General features: G+C 45.1%; 1 protein-coding gene across 3 annotated transcripts in view; it reads right to left on the bottom strand.

The window, feature by feature from the left end:
• Positions 1–15,078, bottom strand: part of CIB4 (calcium and integrin binding family member 4) — a 90,294-nt gene that overhangs the window by 7,569 nt on the left and 67,647 nt on the right. For all 3 annotated transcript variants that reach the window (XM_060309525.1, XM_060309524.1, XM_060309526.1), the window contains exon 5: positions 2,586–2,727. In XM_060309525.1, coding sequence (XP_060165508.1) covers positions 2,586–2,727 — 142 coding nt within the window. The remainder of the gene's footprint in view (positions 1–2,585; positions 2,728–15,078) is intronic.

Raw genomic sequence — 15,078 nt, 5'->3', positions numbered from 1 at the left:
GGGCTTCAGTAGCTGTGGCTCGCAGGCTCTAGAACGCAGGCTCAGTAGTTGTGGTGCACGGGCTTAGTTGCTCCACAGCATGTGGGATCTTCCCGGACCATGGCTCGAACCCGTGTCCCCTGCATTGGCAGGCAGATTCTTATCCACTGCGTCACCAAGGAAGCCCCCATCTGATGCCTTTTACACAGGTAAATTCCTGTTACTTACAACCTGAAGACAGCACGTAGCCTGGGCCAGCATTTTCCACCCAGAAGAGCTGCCCCATCCAGGATAGTACTGACAGAAGACAGGAGAGGCTAGAGATAGCACAGCGTGTGCTCTGTGGCGGAAGGCCTGACAGAGGGTAGCACAGCTCGTGAACCAGAACTCCTTGAATACCTTGGAAACTCGCTGGGGACTCCCAGAAATACGTGGGGTAAACAAGGAGGAAGACTAGTGGATGGGGGTGGGGACTAAGCCAACTGAGTTGGGGTGTGTGATTTCACTTGTACTCACCCTGCCTGATGTTCATTGTAAGTGTGTGTCACCAGATTTAGGACACTTGGGGCCATTATTTCTTCAAATATCTTTTCTGCCCTGTTCATTCTCTCCTGTCCTTCTGAGACTCCAGTTAAATATATGTTTGAACTTCCTGTTGTCCAGCACGTCCCTCAGGCTCTGTTCCTTTTTTCTCTTCATATTTTTTTCTCTGTGTTCTTCAGATTGGATTATATTTCTGTTGATCTCTATCTTCAGGTTTACTGACTCTTTCCTCTGTCATCTTGATTCTCCTGCTAAGCCCATCCAGCAGATTTTTAGTTCAGATATTTTATTTTTGAGTTCTGTATTTTCCATTTGATTCTTTCTTTATAGTTTCTCTTTTTCTGCTGAGAATTCCTATCTTTCCATTCATCAGGAGCATATTTTCTCTTACATCATTGGGCATGATTATAATAACTGTTCAAAGACACTTATCAGCTAATTCCAATATCTGGGATGTTGGAATCAGTCCCCATTCTTGAGAATGAATCATAAAAAAAATTTAATATATTGAATAATTTTGGATTGTATCTTAGTCATTATAAATGCTTTATGTGGAAACTCTGGATTCTGTTATATTCTTCCAAAGAGTGCTGAAATTTTGATTCTACTGGGCAACTGATTGGACTTAAACTGCAAACCCTGTCACACAGGGACCTTGTTAAAATGCAGTGGCAGCTCAAATCTCCATTCAGTTCTTTTATCCTTACCTGAGTTGCTTTGAGTCTGCCCTGGTATATATGGTTTAGAGGTCAGAATGAGATTTGTTCATAGTTTTTACACAAAATTTGCCTCCCTTCTTCTGGATTTCTTTCATGGACTCTACTCTCTTTTCACTTTTGAGGGGAAAAGTGTCCCAAACTCTCTGATTCTTCAAGTCAGAAAGAGATCAGGGTTTCTATCAGTCCATGATGCCACTTACTGAAGCTCATCTTCAGGCTAAAAAAGTAAAAAACTAAAAGGGGGAGAACCATCCAGTACCATTTCCTTTTTTCAAGTGTCAACTCTGCTTCTGGTAGCTTTCTAGTGTCATCAGGTAGTTGATATTTATATTTCGTTTAGAGTTTATAGTAGCTATCTGCAGAAGTGACAGTATGATAGAAGCTTACTCAGCTATTCTCAGCAGGGGAACCTGTGATTTCATTTGAGTTTACTGAATACTAAGCTTGAGAACATATCAGATACAAAAATATCATTAAGCCCTTTTTACAGATGGGAACACTGAGCTCTCATAGGTGCATCTGGTTTAAAAGTCCTCCACCCCATTCTATCCAACTCCGCTTGGGTGAGGCAGGAATAAGATGGTGTCCACCCTGTGGAGACAGAGGGGGAGCTGACAGAAAAAGAAGGCAGGTGAGATGCCAAACTATACAAACCTAAATGTACAAGTCCTTTGGGCCAAGGATTTGTCATGATGAGCCTGAAGCTTTGCATGTGGTCTGTTTGAAGACTTTGTTTCTTTCCTTTTGGTCCCTTTTGAGAATTTCAGGGATCCTGGATGTGCTAAGTGTTCGTGAGGAAGGGTTCGTGAAACCGCTACAGAGCAGAACTTTAGCGGAGCCTTGTGGCTCCCAGACGAGATCAGAAACAAAAAATGCCATAGGACCTCAGAGATGATCTCAAGCCCCTCATTTTTAAGATGAGGAACCTGAGGCCCTAAAAATTAAAATGATGTGTCCAAGGTTTCTTAGCTATTTAGTGGCTGAACTAGTTTCAATGTTTAAATCTCTTAACTTCTTCAAAATAAACATAACTCCTTCATACCCATATATAGTCCTGTCTTTCTCTCTCTCTCTCTCTCTGGCCTGCCCACACTACGGTCATGAAATATCAACACCGATGACTCCATTTGCCTCTGATGGCATGGAGGGGAAGTCATCAACCCGTGAGAGTAGTACTCCTCAACCGTTAAAAAAAGTCTACAGCACTTGAGAAGCATAGTGCCCATGAATACTCAAGGAAACCCCAACTAACGTCATCACACCAATGCGTTGACGTCGATGGATTCCACTTGCGGTATTTATTCCATGGCAATTGTCCCACCACTCGATCCCCACAGCACCCACCGTAAATGCGGAAGGCGTACTCGATCTTCAAGCTCGGGCAGGCCTGCTCGCTAAACACAGATGCCATGCCCCGCACATCCTCGAAGGAGAATGCATCGTCGTGGGAGAACACTCTGCAGATTCGGTCTCTGAAAGGGTTGACCTGTGGGTGGGGAGGAGGAAAAAGAGGAGGGAGGCTTATCCATGTCAGGTTCATGCCTCCCTGGGTCTTGTTAATCTATCAGAAGCACGGTGTCCTGGGTTTGAGAAGAAAACAATAACAGCAACCTAAATATTGGCGTAGATGTTGGGTCAATAAGCCAGGACCACGGACACAATGGAGGGTACCTGGGCTGAAGGACCACGCTTAACATCACTCTCCCCACTGTCATCTCCTGCACGTACATTCCACAGGCTCATTTTTTGGTTGTTAAAAATGGGATAAAAATTGTTTATAATTCACTCTCCAGAGTTACCTACTGTCAACATATTGATGTAGAAGTCGGACAGTCCCAGGCTTCAGTCCTGGCTTCACTATTTACTAGTGATTATTTTACATAATCTCCAGGGCCTGAGATTTCTCATCTACAGGATAGGGTGGGATAATACTATACCTACTTAATAGGTTTGTTGTGAGGATTAAATAGGATAGGTTTCAAATTGCACAATGACTAATAAATAACACTCAACAGATGGTAGCTGTAAGTTGTTATATAACGTCTACAGATATTATAATTTGTACAGCAATTTTCATTTTTAAACCAGCTCGTTCTCACATTCGAGTCCCAAATGAGTAAGGGTCATGTGAGTTTAGAAACTCTGATTCCCCTGAATTGGGCCTGGCCAGGGTCATTCATGAGCGGTCCCTTCTGAGCTGGTACTACAATGTTCTAAGCAAACACCCCAGCCGCTTCTCAACCCATTCAGAGGCAGCTCACTAAGGTCACCTTGCTACTCTCCATCCAGGCCCCAGGAATGGGCAGGTGGGGTGGGCTGTGGGTTAGAAGGGATGGGCAGATCTAATGAGAGTTAAAGTCACAGAACAAACTTGGAAATATTTAAAAGTAGCAGGTCCATCTTTGGCATCCTCGTCTTCCTGCTTTCTGTGTCTCTAATCCACCCCCACCTGCTAAGATTCCTTGGCCCGCAATTGCTCAGGGGCCCAGCCCGTGCCTGCTCTAAACTCACCCTGCCTGCTGGCAGGCCTTACCAGATCCCAGCTCTGTTCTGGTGTTCCAAAATGACCTCGGATCCCTCCCTTCTCACCAACCAAAATTCCTTTTCCTTAGATGCATCTCAGCTAAGGAAGCTATTTGATTCTGCGAATTCACACAGCAGTTCCTCAGTATTCCAAATTTTTAGTTAGTTGAAACAAATCTTTAGTTGATTTTTCTAGTCCCCTTTCACTGACAAGGTATTTCTTCAAGGCTCCAGGCTTCATGCAAAAGGACTAGTTCCACTGCACACACGGCGCTATCATCTCCCTCACTAAACCCCGTCCCCAGCCTCTCTGAGCCCCTGTCCTTGTCTGTCACTCCTTAGGGCTGCCCTAGCTTCAGCCAACACTTCGTTCTCTGGTTTTGATGTCTCCATTTTGGGGTCATGAAAATTTCTCTTTCATTTCTTTTGAACTCAGCTACAATGTTAAAATCTATGGTTTAGTTTTATTTGGTATTCCTATATATTTGAGAAGGGAGAGAGGACATTCTGAATCACCCCACGTGGCTGTGCAGTTCTCAAACCTTAGTGAGCACACAAGTTATCTGAGGTCCTTCTTAAAACCATGAATTGTGACTCCCACCCTCAGAGATCCTGATTTAGAAGGTCTGGGGTGTAGCCCAGTGTTATGGATTGAATTGTGGCTCCCCCCAAATCTATATGTTGGAGCTCTGATCCCCAGTACCTCGGAATGTGACCTCATTTGGAAATAGGGTCGTTGTAGACGTGATTAGTTAAGATGAGCGTATATGAAGTAGGGTGGGCCCCGCATCCAATATGAATGGTGTCCTTATAAAAGGGGAAATTTAGATACAGAGACATGCAGTCAGGGAGAACACCACGTGAAGGTGAAGGCAGAGATCGGGGGGACGTGTGTACAAGCCAAGGAATGCCAACGATTGCCAGAAAACTACAGAAGCCAGGAGAGAGGCACGGAAAAGATGCTTCCTCACAGCCCTCAGAAGGAACCAACCCTGCAGACACCATGATCTCGGGCTTCCAGCCTCCAGAACTGTGAGACAGTAAATTTCTGTTGTTCAATCTACATAGTTGTGATACTTTGCTATGGCAGCCTTAGTAAACCAGTACACCCAGGAATCTTCACTGCAGATAGGATTCTCAGGTGACAGGATTAATCCCATATATATCTATATATACACATATATGTTGGAGGAGTGGCCAGGGTCCAGGAGAATCCAGGCTGCCCAGTTAGATCTTCCGGACCAGCTCCTGTCTCCTCTGTCTTTTAACCTCCACCTCCCCTAGAAAAGCTTGGCTTGCCTGCCTTAGATGAATCCTGCTAAGGGCAGTCTTCTGTGATGTGTTCCACCTAGCTAAGTGCCTTGACAGATAACTTTGCCAAATTTTAACTAAATTAACTCTCACAAATGGATAGGCGGCTTAACAAGATTCCTGCAAGGAAACCACAATTGAAGATAATGCTCATAACACAAACGCCAAGTGAACAAGAAAATGGGCAGATACCTCTCCTCCTTAAAATGTGAGCTCTTCTCTATGAGGTAGAAACAAGGAGAATTCAATCAGACATAATGAGAAGTCCCAGCTCCAGTTCTCTTCTCCTGCACTCAGACAGGTGCAAGGTGGGTCAACAAGCTCACTGCCTAAGCGTCTATCCAACCGCTGAACGATGTACCAATCTTCCCTTCCCTCGGGGCAGCCCCACTACTTGGCTTTGCTGGGAGTGATGGGGGAGGGGAGAATAATTACCAGGAAATCAATTCACACCCCATTAGACCCATGTCACGTAACTGTTATCCACCTGCACGCACACACACACACACACACACACACACACACACACACCCCTTGTTTCACAGAGATTGGGAAGCCAGCTGTTGGTGTGGCACCTGCTGGTAGCAAGAACAGTACATGAACAGAACACGGTGACCACAGATTCTGTTGGAAGATGCAGAGAAAATCCTGCTGAAGGTGTACAGAAATATGCATTAGAGCAAAATTCACACTGTGGAAAATTTGCTAAATAGTTGAAGAAAAGTACAGCTGTTTCTAACATGGTTTCCCTAGATTCTGTTTCAATAATGAAACACATGAAGAACCACATTTCTGTGAGTCACTAAAGGAAAGAGACAATGTAGACTGAACAGTACATTACTTCCTTAATAAAGACACCATTTATGGGAAGATTTGTCTGAATGTAATCACTGATGGAGTGGCTGCTTCCTGATGCAAATGGATTCTGGGTAAGGGTGCGTGATGTTGATGCATGTGTAACTACTCCCTGCAGCACTCCCTTCAGGCTACTGTCGTGAAGAACTTAGATCCAGAAGTACACGAGTGCTGTAGGATGCATTGATGTGATTGGTTTTTTTTTTTTTTTAAGGAGTTTAAAATATAGTAAAACTTATAAAATTATTTGTAATCAGAAAGAAAGTGACTATGAAAATCTTTTGAACCACACGGAGGTTTGCTGCTTATCTATTGGCAGAGCACTTAAAATAGCCATCGAACATGAAGAGGATTTATTCTTGTACAAAAAGACAAGAGTTCTAAATTTGCTGAGCTTTTTATGCTAAGTGGCTGTTGACAGTTTGCTACTTCAGAGATATCCACCAAAATATGAATTCAAATTCTTCTGACTCTTCAAGGTAAAGGTGACTTATTTTAACAGTGAGTGAGAAGGTATTTGCTTTTCCAAAGAAACGCATGCTTTGGAGAGAACGTTTTGAAAATGAGATTTTTGTTGCTGAAAACATGTGATCTCACCTATAAAGATGCTTCTGTCTGCATACCTGAAAAATATTAGAAACAGATTTTTCTAATCTGTTTGAAAATGATCCAAATGAAGAGTGGAGTTTGAGTCCATTTGTTAAAAATATAAAAACGCAACGCTTTCCAATTATCTTGTAAGAGCTGCTGACTAATGTAATGGAGGATGGACATCTGCTAGCTTAATTTCAATCAAAAGCCTTTAATTGGTGGATGGGATTGAAAATAAGTACTGTAATTTAATATAGCAAATAATGTATCTCTTCTCTTTGGATCAACTACAACAGCCATTGAAAACAAACTCGGCTAGACCAGATTTCTAAACGGCTCTATCTCAAAGGGTTAAAGCAAGATTTCAAAGAGAAATGAAGCATATCCAATCACATGGCTTTCCCTGACACTGTTGTTATTAATTATAAGCAAACAATAAAATTGTGAAAGGAGGAAATTTTGTTATAGAAAATAAAGGAGAATTTATGTAAAAAATATTTTACGCAATCTTTAATTTTAACTTTTTATTTTGCATGTTTATTTCATAACATATTAGTCTTGTAGTAAGGGTAGAGAGTTTATAAGTGAACATATGCTTATTATGGGTGCATGCTCCGTATTTTTTTATTGCTGGGAATGCGTGATCAGAAATGTCTGGAGGTTTCTGATCTAGACTAACCCCCTCATGTCACAGATGTGGAAATGAGGACCTGGGTGGGGGGCTGACTTGCCCAAGGTCATTCAGCAAGCGAGCGGGAGCCCAGGACCCAGGTCTTCTGAACCTGCCTGGTACGGTTCCCACCTCAGTGCCTTGCGCCACATAACTATCAAAAGAGAAAGGTGGTGATGAGGCCAAGCGTATGACCTGAAAAACCTTTTTTGACAAGAAGGGCAAAAATGGAGCCCAGATTGAAGTCAAAGAACTGGCCCCTGGCCTCTGAGAGCTCTAGGGTGACAGGAGCAAATGCTGAAGGAGGGAGAAGCCCAGAGGGGAAGGGGAAGGCAGCATGGGGCCATCAGGCTGGGGAATGCTGGAGGAACCAGAGTGAGGAGCAGGGCAGGTATTGGCTGCAGCGCGAGGGCCAGAGCTGTGTCCGGGCCCTGGAGGCTGCGGTGACCGGTAGAGTTCTCTGTGAGGCCCGGCGGGCACCTGCCAGGAGTGTCCCAAGCCCGTCTCTGGTCCAACAACGCCAAGTTCCCTTCCCCCAGGTTTCCGGCGGCTCGCTTCCCAGAGCGAGATCCCAAGGCGCTGACTGCCCCTGTGACCAGGCGTCCCTGGCACACATGCAGCTCCCTGCAGAGGGCTGCTGATGGTGTTGCAGGGAGAGTTTTAAGGGCCCAGGGGAGGCTGCCTCTGTGCCTCTCCCATCTCTCCACCCGGAGCCAAGCGCCAGCTCAGCCAGAATCCTCTGGTCCAGCCCAGCCACCAGCAGACAGAAGAACAGCTGGAAAGAGGCAGGAAAGGGAGCAAGGCTCATTAAAGAGCACAGATCCGGGCTTCCCTGGTGGTGCAGTGGTTGAGAGTCCGCCTGCCGATGCGGGGGACACGGGTTCGTGCCCCGGTCCGGGAAGATCCCACATGCCGCGGAGCGGCTGGGCCCGCGAGCCATGGCCGCTGAGCCTGCGCGTCCGGAGCCTGTGCTCCGCGATGGGAGAGGCCACAGCGGTGACAGGCCCGCGTACCGCAAAAAAAAAAAAAAAAGAGCACAGTTCCAGTTTACAGTATTACAGAGTTTTGTTGCTATTACTTTAATAATCTGAAATCTGAACCGATAAAATTTGGGACCCATCCAGAGAGTTATAGTCTGCATAAAATTTCACACTCATTTAGAAGTCTTCAGTCCTCCAGAGGAAGATGATGACAATTGACAAACTAACACTTCCCGTTTCAAGAATAACATATACCCTAGCATGAAGGTGTTCTGAACAAGGGAATATAAACATGTCAGCATAGAAATGTATCCAGGTAACGGCAGTGCAATCCCCATCTAGGCATGACAAAACTAAAGAAGGCGAAAATAAACCCCAAATGCTGGTGATGTTTTTGGAAACACAAACTACACTTTGTAAATAAAAAGATTTCAGTCCCTGCCAAAAAAACTAAGCTTTTTCAAAAAGGTCTTCTCAAAGTTATTGAACAAGAAATTTGATCTGAATATGAAAGTCAGAGGGAAAATATTTGGACTTAGCTTAAAAACATCTCCTCACCATTTCTCCAGCAAGTGCATAGTCAAAAAGGGCTCTTTACAGTTGCAAATAACTTACAAATAAGCAAGAGAGGAAGTGCTAGATTAGTCAGAGACTAATGAGTAGGAACTCATGGGTATCTAGATAGATGGATAGAAGGATAGATATAGAAATAAATATTCGTGCTTAGCATACATGGGTTACTATATACACGTATATTGTCCAGCTCTGTGCACTAAGGGACTTTACAGTGGTGAAACCTGGAAACATCACCGTAACTAAGTGATGAAAGTTAACATCCCTGGTGATTGATTGTATTGATATTATGTGTCCCCTGATACGATGTGATGAGAAGGGTACTTCACTTCTGTGGTGTTGGTTGCATAAATCCATAACCCCAGACTAAGCAAGAGAACACATCTGAAAGACACAAATTGAGGGAGGTTCTACAAAAATACCTGGCCAGTACTCTCCAAAAAATCATGAAAGACAAGATGGAGGAACTGTCACAGATCAGAAGAGACTAAGGAGACAGGAAGACTAAACGTAATATAGGATCCTGGAGTGGATACTGGAGCAGATAAAAGATAAATGTAAGAAAACTGGTGAAATCCAACTAAAGTTTGTAACTTAGTAGTGTTCCACCAATTTTAATTTTTTTAAAAAAAATATATATATATTTTGGCTGTGTTGGGTTTTCGTTTCTGTGCGAGGGCTTTCTCTAGTTGCGGCAAGCGGGGGCCACTCTTCATCGCAGTGCGCGGGCCTCTCACTATCGCGGCCTCTCTTGTTGCGGAGCACAGGCTCCAGACGCGCAGGCTCAGTAGTTGTGGCTCACGGGCCTAGCTGCTCTGCAGCATGTGGGATCTTCCCAGACCAGGGCTCGAACCCATGTCCCCTGCATTGGCAGGCAGATTCTCAACCACTGCGCCACCAGGGAAGCCCCTGTTATTAGTTTTGATAAGTGTTCCATGGTTACATAAGAAAGGTATACAGTATTTGCCTTAATAAATCTTGAAAGCAAGCCCTGAAAGGATTAAACTCATTTCAAGTAACAAGACTGCATCCAAGAACAAAACTGGATAACAGTTAAGTGGATACAACATTAAACACCTCAATATGAAATTTACAATGTTCAGATTCCAATAAAAAATGACCAGTCATGCAAAAAAATAGAAAAATAAGATCCACAACCTGTAGAAAAATCAATGAATAAAAACAGATCCAGAAATGACACTAATGACAGAATAGGCACGTGCAAATATTAAAACACAATCATAAATATGCTACACATATTCCAGAAGGTAGAGGAAAGTATGGTGAGGAAAAACGATAAATCCATAGATCCAAGAAGCTCAACAGAACCCAAGCAGAAGAAACTTGAAGAAAACCACACCACAGCACAGCGTAATCAAATTGCCAAAAACCGGCAATAAAGAGAAATATATTGGGGGTGGTGTGGGAGGACACATACATATAGAGGAACAAAGATAAAAATGACTCGGGCTTCCCTGGTGGCACAGTGGTTAAGAATCCGCCTGTCAATGCAGGGGACACATTGGGTTCGAGCCCTGGTCCGGGAAGATCCCACATGTCGCGGAGCAATGAAGCCCGTGCACCACAACTACTGGCCTGTGCTCTAGAGCCCGCGAGCCACAACTACTGAAGCCCGTTGTGCCACAACTACTGAGCCCACGTGCCTAGAGTCGTGCTCCGCAACAAGAGAAGCCACCACAATGAGAAGCCCGTGCACCACAACAAAGAGTAGCCCCCACTCGCTGCAACTAGAGAAAGCCCCCGCTCAGCAACAAAGAGCCAACGCAGCCAAAAAAAAAAAAAAAAAAAAAAAAGACTCTAGATTTGTTGTCAGAAACTAAGCAAGTCAAAAGACATGGAGTGATACTCTCAGAGAGAAAGAAAAAAGGCTCTCATCCAATTATTCTATACCCAGCAAAAATATCTTTCAAACCTAAGGGCAAAGGACTTTCTTCTTCCCCCAGACAAACAAAAGCTTAGAGAATTCATCAGCAGAAGACCAGAGCTAAAAAAATATTAAAAGAAGTCCTTCAGGGAGAAGAAAATACCAGAAGAAACTTGAATCTACACGAAGGAAGGACACCAGAAGTGATAAATATCTAAGTAAATATAAAAGATCTTTTTCTCATTTTAAACTCTTTTCAAAGAGACAAATCCAATTACATAGCTGGAAGTTTCAACATTCCTCTGTCAGTAATTGATAGAACAATAGAGAAAAAAGTCATTAAGAATATAAAAGACTTGAAAAGACTATCAACCAACTTGACTTACTTGACATTTGATAGAACACTTCACCCAGCACAGTAGTACACACATTTTTTTCAAATGCACTTGGAACATTTACCAGGATAGACCATATTCTGGGTCTTACAGCAAGTCTCAATAAAGTTAAGAGGATTTAAATCACACAAGATATGCTCTGACCACAACATTAAATTAGAAATCAATATCAATAAATTAGAAAATCAATAAATCAAAATCAATAAATTAGAAAGATATCTTGGAAACACTCAAAGAGATTACAAGGGAAATTAGAAAATAATTTGAACTAAATAAAAATAAAAACACAACCTATCAAAATTTGTGGTATTCAGTGAAAGCAGTGTGTACAGGAAAATGAACAGCATTAAGTGCTTCTATTAAAAAAGAAAGGACTTAAATGTTTATTTAAAAAAAAAAAGGCCCTTATCCAATGGTGGGAGTTGGTCACTGGGGGAAAAGAGAGAGGGTCAGGAATTCCAGGTCTATCATCTGGTGGGTGATGGAGCCCGTTGTAATCCTGTGCTACCTGGGAAGTGGCTGCCCCTTGGGAAATGGATGAGCTTGTCACCTGGAGCATTGGAAGCCACAGGTGGATGGAGCTTCTGGGCTGAACTGGAGGGCTTCTCTTCCTTCAACCCTGTTGCCCAGGAGGAATTCCTAGTTCTGCGTCTGAACCGAGTCACCCTTCAGCACTAGAGTAACTCTACCAGAAGGTGGCAGTATTGAGTTGGAGTCATGCAGTCAGTTCCCAAACCCAACGTGAGTGAGCGCCTACTGTGTGCAAGGTGTTGAGTTAGGCTGTGACTGTCTCACAGGCAGGTGGCAGGATAGATATTACCATTACGTTTCACAAAGAGAGGACACTAAAGCCCAGAGAAGGAGGAGGAAAGCTCCTAAGTCAGTGCTTTGTCTACAGCACTACTCTTAACTGCACTGGGTAGGCATTTTTTTTCCCAAGAAAAGTTCTCAAAATCGCATTCTTGCACATGCAGAGCAGGCAGGGTTTGAGGCATTACCCTGAGTCCCATGCCCATGCCAGTTGGCAGTTGCTCAGAGGACAAACCAGCAGAACTGAAGGATGTGGCTTCCTCAGCTAGGGATGAGACACAGGCTCGTGGCCTGAATTTTAAGCCATTGTAGCAAATGCATAGGTGAGTTACTGTGTGCCAGGTACTGACCCAGGTCCTGGGGCCCCCAAAGTGCTGGAGACACCACCTCTGTCTTCCACGGGACACAGGCTAGGCACTTAAAGAAACCTCTGCAGACACAGACAGGGTAGGAGAAGGTCTGAATCAAGTCCAAGCAGGGTGAAAGGACAAGAACTAGGACAAGCTAACGTTGCTGGGCGGTAGGACCAACAAAGGGCAGGGAGGAGAAACCAGCCAGGAGACAGAGACAGAGCAGGCATCAAGGCCAGACCAGGTAGGGAGTGATGTGGTGCGACAGTGGGAGGTGCTGTGGGCTGGGGGTGGATGGGTGGGCGGGCAGGGAACCAGGCAAGGCAGCAGGGCCTCCCCTTCCTTCTCCACATGCCCCCCAGCTGTCTCCTCCTCTTCCAGGCTGCCCTGGGGTCACCTAGTTGGATAAAAATGTTAAGTAGGGGAGGGCAACAGTGGGGCTTAACCTGGACCCTGAATCCTCAAAGGCCCAGGTTGGCCTGTGTGATCTTCAGCAGGTGGAGAGAAACCTGGCATTTTCATTTCAGGGAAGCTAGGGGTAGGGAGCACAGGGCATGAGAAATTCACTTAGGTGAATGTACTCTCTCTGTTGGCCAAGCCCCAGAGGCATCCTTCCCGCTAGTTGTTTATAAGAAAGGGACAGGCTCTATGTTTCAGATGTTCAACCTTCCTGAAGTCTAAAAACAGAGAGGCCTGTTAGGGAGCTGTCTCCCGGTGACAGATAGGTTGGCAGGGACAGGCTGAGGGTGTGTCCTGCTGGCAGATGGAGGTGGGTCGCTAATGAAACAAATCAGGGGGAAATGCAGTAAAAATGTTAAATATTATTAAACATCCATGGGACCACGTGGCCTGAACTCAGACCAACCACACCTATCTCTCCCCAGATTCTAGGCCCACAGGTACTTCCCAATGCCCCGAGGATCCTTCCGGAAGAGCCATCTGCTAGCTTGGAGGAGCTCAGGGGACTGCAAGCCTGAGTTTTTGGGGGTGGCCCAGGGGCCTGGCATTGTGCTGTAGGAGGCTTGAGGTGGGGAATGGAAGGGGCAGAGGCTCTGGAGTCAGACTGACTCTAAATAAAGTTATAACTTTTTATTTGACATCTACAAGAGTCTGGTATCTTGCAGATTTAGAGGTTAATATGATCTCAATTTTTCAATAGTGTAACTTGTCCAAGCAAAAAAAGAAAAAGAAGAAAAGAAAAAAAAAGAGAAGCAAAAGACCAATTGTCCCCTCACTTATTTATCAAACCTATTACAGGAGACACAAAACTTACATTACAGAGAAGTGTCTATTCACATCTGTACATTAGCATTTTAACAGCTTGAGATCAACTCTACAGTGTCTTACAACACATTAAACAATATTCAAGTTCTTGGGTAACGAGAATGACAAGACAAGCTGTGTGCACTTGGGCAGATCGTTGAGCCTCCCCTTTTCCCCATCTGTAAAATGGGCAGAATCATAACTTTGCTCATGGGGTTTTATGGGGATCAAATGAAATCATATTTGCCAAACACCTTGTGCTGGCAGGCCCCCAATAAACTTTATCATCAGTAATTCTCTCCACCCAACTTCACTGTCCCCCCCCTCTGCATCACCAGCATCACCAGCACCCCCAGGGACTGGCAGGGCTATTGATTTAAAGCTCCCAAGTGTTGCCAGTTGCTGACCCTGCCTGCCGATAGGCACAGAAATGTTAGTTTTAGCTCCCATGGGTGCCTATAGGGACAACTGCTGACTACAGCCAGAGGCATCACCTCCAAGTGAAATCTCCGGGGAACTCAAAGGAGAGCAGCTTTGGTGAGAAGAAGGGCAAGAAGGGGGCTAACGTGTTGAGCGCTGACCTCGACGTAACCTCATTTTGCAGTTGACGATAAGGAATCACAGAGAAGCTAACACACCGGCTGTGCGGCTGAGTCCCACCGGGAGCTTTAATCGAAATTCACCTTCCTTAACCCACCAGTGGCTTTGAGTCGGTACCTGTAGGGGCAGGGCCCAAGGATCTGTGCCTTAGTAAGCTACCCACGTACTACACTGAGTGACCTGGTCAAAGTCACAGTGCTAATAGATGGCAGAGACGTGACATCAGTTGCTGTCTACCCCACTCCCCTGCCCCGTACTGTCCCTTCCAGGACAGAGCTTCCCACCCAGCAAAGACCGGGGTAGGGGTGTACAGCACGGGCAACCTCTAGCCTCGCTCCAGGGCAAACACCCAGCCTGAAAACACGTGTTTTGCAGAGACACCTCACAAAGCTCCCTTCTGCTCCCTCTAACTTCCCTCCACCCGCCCCTCCCCGCAGCCAACAGGCTGAGGCCGGGCCCTGCAGAGGCAGGCAAGTTACATCACCCCAACCCACGTGGGCCTCCCTCTCCTGCTCTCTCATCGCTCACAGTCACCTCCACCTGTGACAAACTGTCTCTGCTACAAGCATGTCCTTTAACTGTTTTCCCTCTAACTTCCCTCGTCCAATTTCTGCCAGATTTATTTAGGAAATGTTTCCATTTACCACCTTAGCCCTTCTGATGGAAACCACTTCTACCAGAGCACCAAATAAAGTGCTATTGTTGAATGAACGACTCCCTGGTTCAGTCCTCTAGCTTTGCTGCTTTATGGAATTACTAGGATAACAAGAAAAAAATTGCTATTTTTCTGTGGAAAAAGCAAACAAAGTTCCCAACAGCCAATATGAAAACCCGTTAAAACACAATCTGTACCTGTACTTTAAAGGCAGGTTGTGCGGAGCGGGAAGCGGTGACTAAGGCGATGATGTCACCCCAGGGCAGACCAGGCAGCAGACAGTTCAGAGAAGAGCCCAGATCGGGAGCCACTCTGCTTCTCATGGGAGCGGGAACGGGGCGGCAGGGCTGCCCTGGCCCCAGCCCTCCTGGTGCCG

This window comes from Globicephala melas, chromosome 12 (genome assembly GCF_963455315.2).
Source record: "Globicephala melas chromosome 12, mGloMel1.2, whole genome shotgun sequence".
Lineage (NCBI taxonomy): Eukaryota > Metazoa > Chordata > Mammalia > Artiodactyla > Delphinidae > Globicephala > Globicephala melas.
This window is presented reverse-complemented; position numbering and strand designations above follow the sequence as displayed.